General features: G+C 37.4%; 2 protein-coding genes across 6 annotated transcripts; one reads left to right on the forward strand and one right to left on the reverse strand.

The window, feature by feature from the left end:
• The first annotated feature begins 56 nt into the window (after nt 1-56).
• Nucleotides 57-11,823, forward strand: LOC145492202 (long-chain-fatty-acid--CoA ligase 4-like). The gene is made up of 13 exons (XM_081471546.1): nt 57-424; nt 3,870-4,147; nt 5,018-5,269; nt 5,768-5,848; nt 6,605-6,677; nt 7,029-7,087; nt 7,526-7,590; nt 8,286-8,497; nt 8,657-8,829; nt 9,669-9,743; nt 10,232-10,423; nt 11,075-11,350; nt 11,661-11,823. The coding sequence occupies exons 1-13, from the start codon at nt 180-182 to the stop codon at nt 11,813-11,815; spliced, it is 2,136 nt and encodes a 711-aa protein (XP_081327672.1). The 5' UTR covers nt 57-179; the 3' UTR covers nt 11,816-11,823.
• Nucleotides 11,824-11,907: 84 nt separating this feature from the next.
• LOC145492210 (homocysteine S-methyltransferase YbgG-like) lies at nt 11,908-18,665 on the reverse strand. 5 transcript variants are annotated; one of them, XM_081471562.1, is made up of 12 exons: nt 18,558-18,665; nt 18,338-18,405; nt 17,597-17,642; nt 17,379-17,488; nt 17,164-17,278; nt 16,378-16,464; nt 15,914-15,988; nt 15,570-15,641; nt 13,872-13,916; nt 13,359-13,441; nt 12,772-12,878; nt 11,908-12,540 (listed from the first exon to the last, which is right to left on the reverse strand). In XM_081471562.1, the coding sequence occupies exons 1-12, from the start codon at nt 18,645-18,647 to the stop codon at nt 12,473-12,475; spliced, it is 966 nt and encodes a 321-aa protein (XP_081327688.1). In that variant the 5' UTR covers nt 18,648-18,665; the 3' UTR covers nt 11,908-12,472. The 5 variants fall into 5 exon arrangements, with proteins under 5 accessions (XP_081327688.1, XP_081327687.1, XP_081327686.1 ...); XM_081471561.1 differs by having other exon boundaries at nt 17,164-17,281; XM_081471560.1 differs by having other exon boundaries at nt 11,908-12,878; nt 17,164-17,275.
• Between the last annotated feature and the right edge of the window lie 14 nt (nt 18,666-18,679).

An 18,679-nucleotide genomic window follows, 5' to 3' on the forward strand; every position in this document is an offset into this window, starting at 1 on the left:
GTTGTGAGGCCTCATCATCGTCTGTTTTGACGCAAAATGGGGTGACAAGCAGAAATGCGCGCGCAGCTGGTCGGCGGGAATCTCAATGAGTGACGGGTCATGTGGACTTTGTTCGCCACACAACAAGTGTCTCTCTTTTTGAGTTCAGTCTGTTGACGGTACGTGTACGTGTAGGTAGCATGGAGCGGACCTTCTTGGAAAATGTGTTTCTTTTCAGCCTCAATATGGCCGGCTGGTTATGGGGAGTAGTTAGTTTTTTGCCGTGGTACTACCTAGTGGGAAGGAAGCAGTATCGACCTCGCAATAAAGTTCAAGCGAGGCCTGTGAGTCAACTTCCAGGAGCCCCTTATCGCTGTGTGGAACATTTCGATTCATTAGTGACAACGCTGTACGATGGTGTCACAACGTTGGATCAACTATTTAAGTAAGTACAGTTCAGAGTTATATTTTGGATCGTCTTCGACAAGCAAATAACTAATTTTTGCCCAGCTAGCCTTGCATGTGAAGAAGTTTTCAAAGATCTACAAGTTGTAAACATTTGACCTAAATTGAAGCGTTTTAAAGGCTGGTAGATGGTTTTTGATTTCAGATCAACGGGTCATTTCTGACGTCGCTGCATAACGTCTCCGCTTTGAAGAGATGTATTTTAATAAAACCAGTTTTATACCAAGATATTCAGTGTTCCTTTCCAAACATACTTTGTTTTCCTCCACGTGAGGTTGATGGTCGATCTCTTATTTGCTTCTCGTTCGGTACATCGATCAAGGTTATTCAAGGTGAAACTTTCATGTACTGTTAATCCCATTATATCAAAGATCAAAGGTAATTTTGTGTTGTCGATTCATTGCAACATTTACGTATTTAGAAACTAGAAGGACCAAAGTCTTCTTTTTATTAAAGCGCTTAAGGTTACGCATGGAGAGACATCTTTCGTTCCTGAGTTTGCTTTAATTTGTGCAGTTTGATTTGCATGTTGTGATTATACCGGCCGTTGTTCTAAATGATAGTCATATTGTACTATATTTTTCCGTAATTGTTCGCAGTACAAAACACGTAAACTTTGTAGCTTGAATACGGGTCTTTGTGGTGCTTTGATGTAATTGTATATAAGGTTTCGTCTATTGTGGATAATTATTGTGTACAGGCTGGAAAAGAAATGAGTCAACGCTTGCTCTGCCGGTGTAAAGGGTAGAAAAGTAATATTTTTAATGGTTTCTGGAATTTGTGCTGTATGAAACCAAATCAATATTAAGCTTGGAATATATACAGCAAAAATCTGCCTTGATGGATTAGATCTTTACACTTTTCAAAATCAGAAATTAGACTGTGCAGACATAATATCCAGAGGTGTGGAAGGAGGCACAAAAATACTAATTACGTTGTTTGTGAACAGATTGTCTCAAACTACATCAAAGTAGAGTTTGAACCCTTTCAGTCCTAGTTTAGTTTGGTATATTTTTTACATAACAAGCGTAATATTAACATTTTGGACAGTATCTACCTCTTGAGCCACACACAACAGCTATTTACTCTCTTAAAGTGGTTGCAATGTTTATGTTGCAGGAGTTGGCAAACTCAGTTTGTTTCTTTATTATAGTCTAGACACCATGTTCCGCCTGATTGACGATTACCATTATTGTCTCTTCCACCGCTGGCTTGATTGTCATGTTAAAAGTGGTTGTTTTTCAAAATTTGTACTGGTCAGTGCTGCTGCATGTTACAGAACAAACCAGACAAGATTTTATAGCGGTTACATTACCAGACTGCCTGAAATAAACTTGTTTTTCTTGGACACTCGTAGTCTGGCAGCATGCTTTAAATAGGTCAATGTATTTGCCAATTCCAAATTAGCAAGTCGCCTTTTTCTCCCAACAGGAATGTGTTGCAGTTTATTATTTTTACTGAGGCCGAAACTAAATTAAATACATGGGATGAACTAGCAGACCCATGTGGCCGTGCATGGATTTGTGATTTCTCAAGAAACAGCTTCATTAACAGCAGACTTTATCCTTTGTCATGTGCAAGTTCCAGTACTTCCTCAGTAGTCATCACACTTGTACCTGCATGTTTTTTTACAATACACTGCTTGAGGTTCATAGTATAAAAAAAAAATCATCATATATGTAGGGAATCACATGAAGCCAGAGCATGCTGGAAGATTACAGCTGATACTTTGATCCTGCGATGTTAATTTTTTTTTCTCCCTCAGCATTTGAAGGGGCACTTGAATAGACCATGCATAGCATGTTGCAGCTTCTAGAAAATTCAAGGCAGCGGCTTGTGGCATTTCTTTCATTTGGTAGAGCTTGTAAAATTTTGTTAATTTTGTAAATACTCAATTTTGCAATACTCATTTCTATAGCTCTATATCAGTCTCTCAAGACAAGTTGGGAGGATTTTACAAAGAGTTTTGGTCACTAGTTTGATGGGTTAATGTTCGGCATTTGGTCACTGATTATGGGATATTTCAAACTCCCCACTGTTTTGACCTGATGTTTTTCCCCATACCCTAAAATCTACACTGAAATGCTACTATGTGATCATTTGATCACACTTTGTCTTGTACTGTAGTTACATGTACAGGCAGATAAAGGGCAAGTCATTCTATCATCATTTTGCATATAAATTATTAGTATATATACCAAACCAGAGACTGTGTTTGTCACTTCCACCACTGGCTTGATTGTTACGTTAAAAATGGTTGTTTTTCAATATTTGTACTGGTCAGTCCTGCTGCATGTTACAGTACAAACTAGACAAGATTTTATGGCAGTTACATTACCAGACTGCCTGAAATAAACTTGTTTTTCTTGGACACTCGTAGGTTGGTAGCACGCTTTAAATATGTCAATGTATTTGCAAATTCCAAATTAGCAAGTCACCATTTTTCCCCAACAGGAATGTTTTATAATTATTACTTTTCCTGAGGCCAAAACTAAATTAGACACTTGGGATGAACAAGTAGACCCATGTGGCCATGCATGGAGTTGTGATGTCTGAAGAAACAGCTCAATTAACAGCAGACTTTATCCTTTGTCATGTGCAAGTTCCAGTACTTCCTCAGTAGTCATCGCATTTGTTCCCACATTTTTCATTTTAAATATATTTTTTACAATACAGTGCTCAACGTTCATAGTTAAAAAAAATCAATCATCATAGATGTAGGGAATCACCCGAAGCCAGAGCATGCTGGAAAATTACAGCTGGTACTTTGATCCTGCAATGTTAATTTTTTTCTCTCTTACATTTGAAGGGGCACTTGAATAAACAATACATAACATGTTGCAGCTTCTAGAAAATTCAAGGCAGTGGCTTGTGGAGGATATTATAAAGAGCTTTGGTCACTAGATTGATCATTCAGTGTTTGAAATTGGTCACTGATTATGGGATATTTCAAACTCCCTACTATATTGACCTGACGTTTTTCCTTTTACCCTAAAATCTACATGGGAATGCTACTATGTGATCATTTGATCGCACTTTGTCTTATACTGCAGTTACATGTGCAGGCAAATAAAGGGCAAGTCATTCTATCATCATTTTGCATATTAATTATCAGTACAAACCACTGGATTGTGTTTGTCATCTTCTGCTTAGCTACTAAAACTCAGGATGATTGTGTGGGCTATAGATCTACACTGTACCTTCCAGCTCACAAGAGTTGTTAGCAAAATGCTTCTTTAGGTTTCTACTGTAACAGAAGAAATTTCATCAGTCACTTTCACTGTGGGCAATAATAATAATTAGCAGTTTTTATATTCATATTAAAACTGACCCAGTTCAGTCAGTTTGATCTCTGATTGACGTGAGCTTGCATAAGCAGTCTAGTCACAAATGTAGTTATTCATAAAAATATGTTTTTCTTTCAGGCGAGCTGTGAACTTGTACCCATATAGAAAATGTCTAGGGACGCGCGAAGTTCTCAGGGAGGAAGATGAAATGCACCCCAATGGCAGAGTGTTTAAGAAACTTATTTGTGGGGAGTACAACTGGTTGACATATGCCGAGGTAGATGCCAGAGCAAGAGCCTTTGGAAGAGGATTGGCTGCTCTAGGACAGCAGCTCAAAGAGAACATTGCAATAATCTCTGAAACAAAAGCTGAGTGGATAATAGCAGCACAGGGATGTTTTGCTCAAAATTTTCCAAGTATGTTACTTTGAATTATGTGCTGTTCACAGTTATATAAACTCTTTTCAAGGATGTATTTTCTTAGATAGTTGGATACGTTTTTCGTTTGAAAGAACCTTTATAATTGATCAGGCATTTAGCCAGAATTTGAAAAGTGGCTGTCCAAAATGTGCTATTGGGCCTCCTCAAATGAGCAATGTATAAGGCAACATATGAAAAATAAAATAACTTGCTTTCGAAAGTGGCCCTCCACAGGACGCCTGGACACCCTCTGGCGAAAAGCCTGTCTTTGATAGTCACATGCACACGGCAGTTTCTTGTAGATTTTGATCGGGAGGAAAGAACAGTACTGTTACAGAGTGTTTTTTTTTTAGTAAGAATATTTCAGCAATCAATAGTAGATCATTAGAAAGATGTTTGTACATGTATCTGTTTGGATGAGGAAGAGGCCTCCCCTTACTGTGGGTATCTGGTTTTAAATGAGAGAGGAAAGGAAAGAAATCTGAAGAACTGACTCAGTGTCCAAATGTACATGTATGTTAACTAGTCGTAGTGGTAATCGTGCAAAACATGAGGATCTATCCAGCAGATTTTCTGTTTGAAACTATTGTTATTAATGTTATTGAGGGCAACTCGCATTTAGAACTCAATTCATATTTTGTATTCCTATGATGTAATACTGCATTTCACATGATAGTTGTCAGTGGTAATTAAAAACAATCAGCATTGTTCTAAGACTGATATAAATATTGTAATTTGTAATGATAATCATAGACTGATATGTATTTTTTTAAAACATTGATGCATCTTTTGTAATTCCTCTTTTCTTTGTATGATTTGTTTTTGAGGTTTCCCATTAACATAGGTTTTGTTTCATCATACTTTCAGTTGTTACAGTTTACACCACTCTGGGAGATGAAGCCCTTGTTCATGCCATCAACGAATCAGAAGTCCGATTTATTATCACCGATAGCTCTTTGCTCAGCAAGCTTTCTGCTCTGATTGACAGACTACCAAAAGTTGAACACATTGTGTACTTGGGAAATGTTGCAAAGAAATCAGCATTGCTAGGCTTTTCAAGGAGAATAAAAGTCCATTCCATGAGTGAAATTGAAGAGATCGGTGAATCACAAATTAACCGTAAGCTCTTGTTTTATCTTGCCTTTGATTTAGATTGGTTAGTAAGAGGTTAGCAACTTTTCCCCCCATAAATTCTGCTAGAACTGGGTTACTGGAAATGTTTTTAACTCTCCTAGCAAAGTGTTCAAGACCAGGACAGTGTAGCTGGATAGAGTAATCAAAACTTTCAATGATTTTCTTGTTGTGTAATAGGCCATGCTCGATATATCAATATTCTAACATGGCTCCGAGGCTTTCAGGACAAACTTCTATATTTGGTGTTGTTTTCTTTGTATCCAGGTCTCTTTTGGGAATTGAGAGACAATAGAAACTTAGTGAATTGACAATTTTGATGCGAAAGTCTCGGAGCCATGTTAGAATATTGATATATTGAACGTGGCCTATTCATGACTTCACTCACCACTGGCACTGAGTCGGTGGAAATATTTCATAACTAGAACACCCACATAGAGTGTTTTCCTTTTAGAATGAATTTGTTCTTTCTTCATTGTTTGTTAGCATCTTTAGTCCAGAGGGGTCCTAGCCCAGATGATGTTGCTGTCATCATGTACACAAGTGGTTCAACAGGTCTTGCTAAAGGTAAGCCTTTCCCTCCCTGTTCCTTTAATTTGTTTGTTACTATCCAGAGCGCAGCTCCATAGTCTCTAAGACTGATTGATGCCAATGATGATGTTGTTCATAGGTGTGTAGTTTAATGTGAAATACAGTACTGGAATATTGGGCTGGAAATCCACAGAAAATTTAATTAAAGTTTCCAGTCAGGACAGTAGTTGTGACATTGTGCTGGCAGTGATCATAGCTGGTGATATACTGGAAACATTGGTCTCAGTGCTTGCAGAATAAGAAATTTGGGCTGGCTTTTTAGTGAAATATTGCTACAAAGGTGATGCAGCAAAGTTGATCAGTCCTGTTTGAAGCAAGCAGCAACTACTGACTTCTGTTGCTACACGAGATTGAATTCAGTGGCTTTTGCCCAAGCTCTAGTTTCTGAGCCAACCCACCCCCATGTCATTCTTAGACTCACCTGTGCACCAGAGGGAAAAGCAAGGAACCATTGCCTGAGTGCGAAACCCAGACACTAGATCCTACTCGCAGGCTAAAACTAAAACCAACTGGGACTCGCTTGCACATGCATGACAGTTTACCTGCACTTTGTATGACTTTGCTTTAGGTTATGATGGATGCACTGGTTTTTGTCTGGTGATCATCCAGAGTGATTATTTGTCACGACTTTCAGTTGAATGCAGCTCTATTTGACAGACTTGTCTTTCATGAAACTGCACTTGCAAGTGTAATTCTGTGAAAAATAACGCAAGTGTATTTTTTGTGTTGTAGGTGTTCTCATTCCTCACAGTGCATTAATGGCTAGTATCGCTGGAATTATTGCAAGAGTACATCCTGCTCTTAGGTAAGTCAGTTTTACAATACAGTTTTTGTAATTGAACATTTGTTGTGATCTTGAAGATGTTGATTGTAGAAAGACCCAGATTGCATTGTCAGACAATGTTTAACAATGTGCAAGAAATTTAAAATTAGTTACAGTTGAGAAAAAGTAAAAAACATAAAAAAGTAAAACACAAAATTGCTCAGCTGAAGTAGTTTTAAGGCAGGATACATGCCCTTTTCAGAGTACATTTTGTAGAAAAATAGAACTTTGTTAGAACAAAAGTGCTATTGACAGAGTTACCTAGTCTGGTACCTGTGCCCTGCCTGGCTTCCCGTCATAGGATCATATGGTTATATTTTGGTTCTTTTCCAGTGAAAAAGATGTTTATGTTGGTTATCTTCCACTGGCACATGTACTTGAGCTAATTGCAGGTAATGTCTATCCACTGACAGGCACGTACAGTATGTGTTGTGGTTTAAAATATTTGTTTTGGGGGTGACATTTTTCAAAGAAATTTATATTTGTATTGTTGTTGTTATTCATAGTAAACAGCACATAAAGGAAAATAAATGACAACCACAGTTTGATTGCCATTTCACATCAAAATTAGTTCCAACATTTTTTAATATTCACCAATCTCCTTTTATTGGTGGTTCTGTTCTGTTCTGTTCTGTTCTAATTTTGCATTGAGAGTAACAGATTTTCGAGGAATTCTTCTGAGGACTTGCCAAAACAATACATGCACATTACTACTGTTCAACCGGTGAGAATGGGGTTGCAAGTTACGGCAGGATTCACATAACAGAGTCTTGTATGTCCTTGCTATTGCCATTTAATAGTTTATTAGATACTGTGGGTTTTTGTTTCAGAAAATGCAGTGCTTGCTCATGGGGCAGCCATAGGATATTCCCACGCTCTCACTCTATCTGATCAGGTAATTTCAGTTCTTTTTTGTTTCATATGTCTGTCATTATCTTTCTAAAGAGGGCCTATTAAAACGTTTTTGTTATAAATTGTTTTGTTTTCTTTCTTTTTGTCGCTGTTGTTGTTTAATGACAGCCCAAATACATCTGTATGGACATCAGCACCAGGTTGTTCAAAGTATGATTAAGCTAATCCAGGATTAGCATTAATTTTTATTTCAGTTTTGTAACTTTTCAGTGAAGGTTTCTGTTTAAATTTTTTGTCCTTCAATTTTGGCTTTGACCAATGTCAAACTCCAGGAAACATGGACAGTGAAAACACTTTTATTCAAGAGAAATAAGAACTTTGATTTACTTTTAATCCTGGATTAGCGTTAATTGGCTTTTGAACAACCGGGCCCTGCTCTGTAAATTATTACAAATTAACTCTAAATTCATTTCCCTCCCCACAAAGCATAGTTCACTTGGAAAATTCCTCTACATTTTCGTAAAAGAAATCTTGACTGCTCTTAGTACAAAAAAAAAAAAACAGACAAACCTCTGCCATGACTAGTATATAGAGCTGTTTGTGAAAGACAAAGCTTTGAATTTTCCTTGGTACTTAATTCCTTCATAGAAATAAATACATGTCGGCTTTGCTTTTGGTACGTGTACTTGTTTGCCATTTTATGTAACATAAATTTAATGTCTCAATGTCTTCATACAGTCATCTAAAATCAAGAAAGGAACTAAAGGAGACGTATCAGTGCTCAGACCAACTGTAATGGCCGCAGTTCCTGTCATCATGGACAGAATCAGACAGGGCGTCATGGAAAAAGTCAAGGAGGGTCCTCGTCTTCTGCAGCTTTTCTTTGCATTTGCTTACAGTTACAAACTGAAGCAACTTAAGCTTGGCTTTGATACTCCACTTCTTAACAAGTAAGTTTTACATAAAATATCATAGAAAAATAAATCAAGACTTCTAAACATCCTTCCTCTCAGAGGTTTGTGAAATATTATAAAAGTATACTTTTGCTTTGAATGCATGCAGATGATAACACCACGGTCCTTATTTCTGACCTCATTTCTTTTCTTCAGATTCATCTTCTCAAAGATGCGCAATCTTCTGGGGGGTCGCGTAAGGCAGATATTGAGTGGTGGTGCACCATTATCTGAAGACACTCAGCTCTTTATGAACGTGTGCTTCTGTTGTCCTGTGGGGCAAGGCTATGGTCTCACTGAAACCTGTGGAGCAGGAACTGTCTGCAATGGTATGTATTGCATGTACTGGTACTTGTATTTTGTAATGACTTATGGCGTAATACTTTAATTGAGGTTTGTTTACATACTGTGATGTGTCTGACAGATTTATTTGTTCAATAACTTGGTATGTCAAAAACTTTTGATATGAAAATTAACCTAAATTTAAGTTAATAACATTGTGGGAGACAAATTTTTCCTCAATTTTGGCATAAAATTTCAGCAATAATTTATAATTTCAGGTGTGAAATAACAAAATTGCCATGGCAATGTTTGGCACAATATTTCTCCCCACAAATAGATAAGTCAAAAGCCCTTGATTGTAATCCTATAGTGTAATTTGCTACCTGCAATATTTAAAGGTAATCAAATGGTATCCTCATAAAATTAGGAAATAAATTCAGTTACGTTTTGTTAAAATTCTAAAAAAACTCTGATAATTAATTTTTGACAAAATGCACATGAAATTATTTCCTAATTTCACTCGTTAACATTTGATTACACATACATATGGGGCTGTCATTAAGTTTTGAGCCACCAGTAGCCTCACTCTCCACACCTGTAGCAAACTTGTTCCTTTTTTGTTTGAATTCTATCAACAACGGGCAATTTCACCGGTAGCATCAAGGAAAAATCAAGCATACTCAGCCGTAACAGGTGTTACTGGTTACAGCACTTATTTGTATAATGACAGCCCTGCACATATTCTTTCCGATATCTAGCCTTCTAATCAGGGTTCTTGGGCTCATCATACAATCTTTCCATGTGGGATAATTAAGCCTAGCATAGGAAAGTATGCAACTGATCACCCATATGAATCACTATGCAACAAATGCCTTATTTTGTTTAGCCTGGGACAGGACAACTGGGCGTGTAGGACCTCCAGTCTCCTCAACTGAGATCAAGCTGGTCAGCTGGGAGGAAGGTATGTCAGCAATGTTGGTCCTCCATATCCTTCATACCATAATTATTGTAACTTTTGAGCACTTAGCATGTTTTTGAGTGCCACTGATCACATCAAATGTCTGTGTCAAAATAAGTGATAAATGCTTCTCAATTATTTTGTGTAACTGCATTACATGTAGTATTCAGTCATCATTATTGTGAACTAGTATTTCACTACTTACATGAAGGAGTCATCGTATTTTGGAAAGTTTACTACTTAGATAATGGCTACAGAGCTGCTAAGTTGTGAGTGCCCAGTTGTTCATTTGTCAAAATCAAACTTGAAGGACAAACAAATATAAACAGAGAACCTAACTGGAAAGCTTCAAAATTGATATAAATATTCACACTGAACCTGGACTACCGGTACATGTACGGTAGCTTTGTTGACTGACCCCCAGTTATCAACCACTCATAAACTGCAGGAAAAACATCACCTAATGTACTGTTGTGATTTGATTTTAATAGGAAACTACACAGTCAGAGATAAGCCCTACCCCAGAGGAGAAGTTGTCATTGGAGGTCCAAATGTGACCAAGGGCTATTTTAAAAACCCTGCAAAGACAGCAGAGGACTTTGAAGTCGACAGAAATGGCCAGCGTTGGTTCCATACCGGCGACATTGGAGAGTTCCACCCTGATGGCTGCCTTAAAATCATTGGTGAGGAGCTATTTTAGAATAGATCTACAGTAACTTAATTCATTATGATGTGTAACTTCAGTTCTTCAGGAGTTTTGGAAGTAACAGTAAATGCTAAACATGATTGTTGATTTCTGTAACTTGGAGTTGATATTTCTCAAACCAAACTAACAATACTCAGTCTTCTAATAATATCAGGTAATATGTGTTCCTTGGAGACTTTTTTTCCTCATGCAAAATTACAGTGCTCAGACAGTGACAGAGATGCAACAACAACACAGCAACAAAGCTAATTTTACCCCAGAGCCCACAAAAGTATTTACAAATTGCATTTTAGTTCTTTGGCTTCTTGAAGTAATAACCTTTAAGTTGACAATGCTGGACAGCCATTACATGTAATAGATGTAAGTTATTCTGAATGTTCAAGTCACACACATATTTAACAAACAGGAATAATAGGAAAAATATGAAACAGAGTTGCTTATTGGTAAAAGGAAAATAATTATATCTTTTTATTGCAAAACAGCCTTTTTTTATCCTAAAGGAGTGATGAGATGCAAGCAAAAAGTGGATACCAATTCCAATTTTGGTAGCCAAAAAATTATTTTTTTTTTAGTCAACATTACTGCCTCATAAGTCAAATATTATATATGTTTCTGCTTGCTTATGTAGACCGCAAGAAAGACCTTGTGAAGCTTCAGGCAGGAGAGTATGTGTCACTTGGAAAAGTTGAGGCAGCTCTTGCACAGAGCCAGTATGTAGAGACCATCTGTGTATATGCGGAGAGTTTGTACAACTATGTGGTGTGTCTTGCTGTAGCTCGCCCCAAGCAGCTCAAGGCATTAGCTGTTTCACTGGGTGTCTTGACTGACGACTGGGCAAAACAGTGTAGGAACAAGGCTGTCACAGATGCTGTTCTGAAGGATCTGCAGGCCCTTGGCAAAGCTAGTAAGTATTATGAAGAAAGCTTGTGGTTTGGTTAAAATTAAGAAGAGAAAGTTGAAAAGTGCATAGGACAGAATATTTAGTACTGCTCAGTTGGTCAGTGGTTGCACACTAGGGTTTCATTTACAAGATTCAAAAGTTAGAATACTTTGACTGACTGAGAACTAAGAACAGTACTATTGAGACAGGCAGAAAAATCAAAACCTTGTGGTATTTAGACAAAAAAAAACCACTAAAATGCCCAATCATCTTTGTGAAAAGAAAATGATTGCTACATGGGTTATTTACAAGGCACTGTTATCAACTTTTTCAGTGAAACTCGAGAGGTTTGAGATTCCACAGCGTTTGACCCTGGTCACCGAACAGTGGACACCAGAAACAGAGCTTGTCACAGCTTCTCTGAAGCTCAAGCGTAAGAACATCTCAGCTCACTACAGGCAGGAACTTGATGCCATGTACAACAAGTGATCTTCAAACTACTTGGAAAATCTCCTAGCACTAGGCTATAAGAGTAATCTACAATACTTCATTAGTTACAATAAAAAAAAAACACTCGCTGATGACAATACTTTCATAACTTTATTCATGTCACAAGATCACTAGTGCAGATAATCTAATGGATGACGATGTCTTTCAACAGAATGCAAAATTGCTAAATTAAGACCAATATGTTAAATGATTCCATGCCCTGAAGTCATCTTCTGAGAAAACATCTCGCAACATTGTGAAATGTGGTCAGAATTGTCCAAAGGAAATTAAGATAATTATTTTATTGTGGGGCCTTATTAACTCAAAATATCACTTCCATTAATATATCAGCTTTTATTTGGAAAGGGTATTCCATCTAAATGTTTACAGCTTGTAATGCCTCGTCTGGTACAAACTAAGTTTGTGGTACAACATGTGTGGGTCAGAGCCTCAGAGTGTTTACAAATACAGGCCTTGTTATTGGACATATAGCTGGCATACTTGCGAGAACATTCTAAGAAATAAAAGCATGTTTTATGACTGTTTTGTTGTGCCTTTTTTTTTGCAAATAAGTATAACGAAGTACATGTATCCAACTAGTTCAACGGTTTTTAATTAATTAATCCAAACTAACATCACGATGGGAGGGATTCAGGGTTATTCAAATCTGTCAACTATTTCTCGTACTCTTGCTATGTCCTTTGGCTTCGTTAAACAGCATCCTCCTACAAAAAAGGTACACAAAGCATGATGTTTTTGTCTTCACATCACTGGAAGCCACACTTGAATGATGTTACTTTAACAAATCCCCCTAAAAACAACGTTGAAATATTTTCTCGCAAGGTTGGCTGGAAAAAGACAAACTTGAAAAACTTAACACCTCTGTTCTTTTAGTATTGAAGTCTCCCCCCTCCTTGGAGTAACCACTCCACATTGTGTTGACTTATAAAACTTACCAATCCAACGAGCACCAGCGTCTATCCATTCCAGAACATAACTGGTTAGGTCACGGACAAAGGTAGCGTCTCTTGGTTGCCATTCAATTTCACCCTCCCATCCAAAGCTGAGGAATAAGCAAATAGAATAGAAATATTTGGCAAGCACAAGTTGAATGTCCTGATTTCCAAGTGGTGAGCAATCAGGTTGCCTTTGTCAAAAGCAGAGGCAATTACAGATTTATAGAACACTAACAAACCACAATACCTCACAATTATCCTACCAAATCTTGTAGTTAGAATAACATCTGATTTTATCAGAAATCAGTTATTAGGTAAAACCAGCATGATTTAAACAACTGGCAACTTTGTACTAAATCTGAATTTGAGTGTGATTTAGTATAATTTGTTTAAAATTATTGTTGGGTAACATTCAGTGCAGCCAGGGTTGGAATAATAATTGTGTAATGTGCACATGATCAATTTAACGCATGACATGTGCTTCTCGCCCCCAGGAGTTCGCTCGCAGTTTTCTTTCACGTCATGCACAACAGGCTACGCAAAAGGGACTACTGGTAGTCTATAATAATTTTTAAAATTAAATTTACCCTCCTTCCCTCCACTCTTCACCAGTATGGGGGTACACAACAAAGGGAACATCCACTTTGCCTTTGGCACTCTGCAGTAGGGACTGCAAGGGATAAAAGTCTCGACAGTTAATTTGCTTTATTATGGTTTGCTCAATTGGAACACCAATAAGTCCAATAACGTTTCTTGTAATATGACAGCCTACACATTAACATTTTTGCCCTGAACTATAAAGTTTTGTCTTTCTTGCAATCTTGCTCTTTTTTAATTACAGGAGTCAGACAGTTTGCCCACAAGTAATAAAACAGATCAATATTGGCAAAGCCATATTCTTCACACAGACACATTGACCAAACTTAAGGGAACATGGCGGAGTCCTTAGGCACATTGCCTTACTGGTATGTACTTAAGGACAATAAAAGTGTTACCATTTGAGAAGTCATTCCAAAAACAATTATTTGACTGTGCGTGTGTACAATGTCTAATTAGCTTAAATGCAGTCATTGACGTAAACAAAGAAGTTCAATACAGACCGTAACAAACCACGGAGACGTACAATTCACGCCCACAGCAGCAATCTGGGACAAAACAACTAGAGTTCACTTTTTGGAGATTAAAGCGACTAGTCAAATACTGGATAATTAATTACAACTAAAATATGACAAGTGAGGACTTCCTTCAAATGGCTGCAAGTATTATCTGTAAGATAATACAGTGTACTTGCGATTTAGTTTGCCAATGACTTGCCTGGGCCCTTGCCCATCAGGGACCGTTCATTTTTTATCAGGTAGCGGGGGCTGGTGGGATTTGGGGGGGGGGGGGGGCCATGTGAAAAAAAATGGCTTTCGAGGGGGAGCCATCCCAAAAAAGTAAGGGAAAAGGGGGGGGTCACGTGAAATATTTTAGTAAAACTTTAAAATGGCATAATGTTTGAATATCAAAAAAATTGCTATAGAATAAACATAGAAGGCAGGATACAAATTTATTACAAACTTTCCTTCTGCTTTAAAAAAACGCTTGGCGACAAAAAGCATCAATTTTGTAGCTACTGAAAAGAAGTATTTAACACTGTTATTTTCGAATGCAACTTTCACTGGCACTCATCTTCATCTTCACTGTCGTCGAGTTCTTCGTCACCGCTTGTGCTGCTATGGGAGTCTTTTTCACCAATGCTGCAAAAAGCAGCAATGCTTTCCGTCAGAGTGTACTCTTCAGGGTACATGAAGGTGTAAACATAATCTCTGACTTCCTGCTCAAGGTTGGTGGTGATTCTACTTCTTGCAGCATTGGTGAAATAATTCCCTTCCAAGAGCTGTGCGATATATGGCCCATCTCTTCTAAATAAGGACGTGGCAACATCCTCAACTTTAATACACTCTTCCAGGACGGCCGTTCTAGGAGGGTACACAAGGCATTGTGGAAGATCATTTCCTAGCGGGTTTCCAACACAGATTCCATAAACTCGTTGGACGTTGTTTTCAGTCCGCTTCCTCTTTCTTTGATTGGACTTTCTGCGGTTTTCTTTTTTCCTTCTCCTTTTGTTGATGTGCTGTTTGAGTATGCCCTTGAATATGCTGTTATAATTGCTCTTATTTTCTAGTGCCTCCATGTCCTGCGTGACCTTCGTCAACTTAGCTTCTATACATTTGATCTGTTTTACATTAAAACTGTGGGCATTCATCAATTCAGATGAGGGAGATGCCAGTGAGAGGCCAAATGCCCCACGCTCAGAGCGAGCCATAACTAGGAGATCTGAAATTGACTTCTCTTTCTTTTGATTTGTTTTTCAAACAACAGCTCTCTGTAGTATAGGGATTGTAAATATTGTCTTCACAGTGAGCACAAAACGTGAAGTAGGGGGATAATAGAGAAATATTAAAAAAGTTGAAATCTAAATATTGTTTGTTCAATTTTTTTTTGGGGGGGGTCATCCCAAAAAATGACAGCTATAAGGGGGGGCATGTGAAAAAATTGGTAAGCTGAGGGGGGGTCATGCCATTTTTAAATGGTGCTTCCCAAATCCCACCAGCCCCCCCTCCCTCATAAAAAATGAACGGTCCCTCAGGCAATTGAGAATGAAAAGTAACTTGCCTCGCATGAAAATCTACTTGTCCTGGAGCACTGGATAGTCCTTTTTTCAAGCCCTGATTGATTTACCAGACTGACTTGGAATTGATAACTGCAGCACCATCATAACTGAACAGTCTTGACTGTTTTTTAGAACCCCTTACTTGTTTTGATTGATTGACAATACTAGTGACAGCATCAGAGAAGACTTCTCCATGGCAAGTGTGAATTCCATCCTGAAGTCATAAAATTTGGAAACATCCATACTGAACTAAGGCTCACTCAGATTTACTTATTAAATAACTACACTTTCCACATCAAATCTTATCACTAACAACTGACGCTGCTCTGGCACACACCTCCCTCTAAAGAACTACTTATGCTGCAGATAGTTCCTTCTAAACCAGTTAAACTCTTGGAGGGGAGAGAATCAGACCAATCAATGGAAACTCCCCTCCTCACTTGACAGACCCACCCCTGGAAAGTAACTCATATTACCCATAATCACCTTGCATGACATGCTCAACCAAGCCTTTGCCTCGGGAAACTCTTTGAGAAGTTCAATCAGAGCTTCTGCTTCTTTCTAATGATACAGAGAAACAACATTCATTTCATCTTTTTCCTGTAGATAGACCAAAAGTCAAAAAACATTTCCATATAACAATGGGTTAATCTATGCTATACTGCATACTAACATTCCAGGTTTTCTCACAGCAGCCTAAAACAGTCTACAACCATCTGTGAAACAACCAATGTCACCCAGACAGCTTTTTTTACTGAAAATAGCTAATTAATTATCATTAATTGACAACATAATCAGTGGTGTTGTTATAGCTATATTTTGGTCATATATATATAGTTTCACAGCAGTCAGTCACACTAAAATTAATATTAGCATACAGGGTTTGCAAATCGTGAATGACTGAGAGCAGGAATAAGACAGGTTTATGTTTAAATACCATAAATATGTACCTGAGCAGGGATAGTCTCCAAAGCTAAGATATCAGCCCCAGCTTTGAGTAGAGCTGCCACTCTGGGCCTGTGCCAGTTCACTAGATCCTGAAACAAAACAGGTTTTCTTGAATGTACAGATTGGAGCTGGAGACTATAAGGACTAAGGTGCACCAATAGTCGAAATGTTTCTAGTCAAAAGTTTGGTTTACAGCCCAGTGGTGAAAAACATATTTGTACAAATATATATTTGTATAGTACAATAAATACCTCTTACTAACCGACTTAGAGGTCCGTACTGTAAGTTACAGACTGAGCTGTTTCCTTTTTGATTTAAGGGCCAAACACAAAGTATGCGGGCCATAAATCATCGGGAGGTAGGGAGGCGTGGGGGGAGACGAAGAACCGTAACTTGCAGTATGGACTGAGAAGATGAGCTTAGTAAGATAAATACTACATCCCTACTGTGTGTCTGACAGGTTTAGGAACGATTTATATAATTCACACAGAATGGCTTCAAATTTTTGACTCACGTTGAAAGCAAAACAGATCAATTTTAAATCGTTGTTAAGTCTTTAACATATTTTAATACAAAATTTAAAGTTTCAACTTTTACTTGCTATAAATAAAGTAATGAACGCTCGGCGATAAATCATGAAAAATTTTAGCAAACTTTGGCGGGCCTTACTGTAGAATACTGTCCACTAAATTGTCCAATTACAGCACAATTACAGCACATGTACACTGTGAGAGATGTAATAAAAGGCCATAACTCATATGACAAAAAACAGTTTCCTTTCCTAATACCTGTATTGTCATGTTGTCAACATATTTGCCTGTATATTCAGACCCATCATGCTGACATGCTCCATATGGACCTACTGATCCTGCCACTAGCATCTTCCTTGGGCATCCAGTACTGCTACCGTAAATGTAGTACAATTAAATTATTTATTAAATAATACAGTGATCATAGAATAATATAATTAATAAAAGCTTTATAACTAGTTTCGTATCTTTACCTGCACACTGCACGAGAAGCTTCCTGGGCAATTTTCACACTATTCTCAATTACATCTAAGGCTTTGCTCTCATCAAGACCACAGTACATTAAGAGTCCCTCTAGGCTGACCTAGAGAAAAAAAAGCAACAAGGAATATGCAGAAACGAAACAAGGAATTTCTAAACTATAATGTCAAAATATACATGGTGATTATTACTTATCTGCTAGTACATGCACCTGGTAAGTAGCAGTTGTTGCAACATTTGCTCCACTTTCAAAGAAACTATAAACAACCAAAATGGAGTACAGTTATTTTAAATAGATAAAGTTTATTTTCTGGGTGATAGTAATCAGAAATGTGGATGTAAACCTGGGGAAAACACCTGATTTAAAGCTTAGTGTTTTTCCCAGCTGAAAACATCAGGCACTAAAAATCCCTTGTACAAGGAAAGTGGATCAACTAATTGCAAAGCACAGAAAAAATTATCACTAGTGCATACAGATAGACCAATTTTTATCTGAACCCACACATTGAAGAAAAAACATACATACATACATACATAACTTCAGAGAAGTTCAGGTCTCACGAGTAATCATCGTTTTATTGCTAATAATAATTGGCAATAAAACGATGATTACTCGTGAGACCTGAACTTCTCTGAAGTTATAGTTGATGCTCCTCAATCGATTGAGTTGAGCGCTCTACGAAATACGTTCTACTCAAGAAAAGAATTTACATACATACATACATACATACACGCATATACATACAAGATTTTATTCAGGGGTTTAAAAAAATAAAAATACAAAAAAGACACCTTAAAATAAAATATGTATTAAAAGGCTAAGATTCCATTAAAGCAATTTACAAATACAATTAATCGCTATAAATTTAAAAATTTAGATGAAAAAAATATGTAATTTAAACAAAAATAACGCATCACAATAAATTAGGCTTATGATAAAATGTGAATTTACCTTTTGTGAACAGATTTCACGGCCTCTGGGTTTTCAACAAGAATTCTTCCACTCCATAGTGGGTCACCCTAAGTGGAAATAATAATTGAAATATGTCTGTACCTAGGTCTGTAGTCTATTTAGAACAACAGAAAACTAACAGAAGACAAGTTATGGTCATTTGCATCTCACGCGATCATGCAAGCAAGCTAGTACTATAAATGCTATGAGATTGACTTACATCAAGATTAAATCCAGCCCTGGTTAATTCCGTTGCTACACCACCATCTAAAACAAGGAATTCCTCCTTTTTATAGGAAACAACGGCCATATCAAGCAGAAATTCTGAACCATTCGTTCACT

Source organism: Orbicella franksi, chromosome 7 (genome assembly GCF_964199315.1).
Source record: "Orbicella franksi chromosome 7, jaOrbFran1.1, whole genome shotgun sequence".
NCBI classification, from domain to species: Eukaryota; Metazoa; Cnidaria; class Anthozoa; order Scleractinia; family Merulinidae; genus Orbicella; species Orbicella franksi.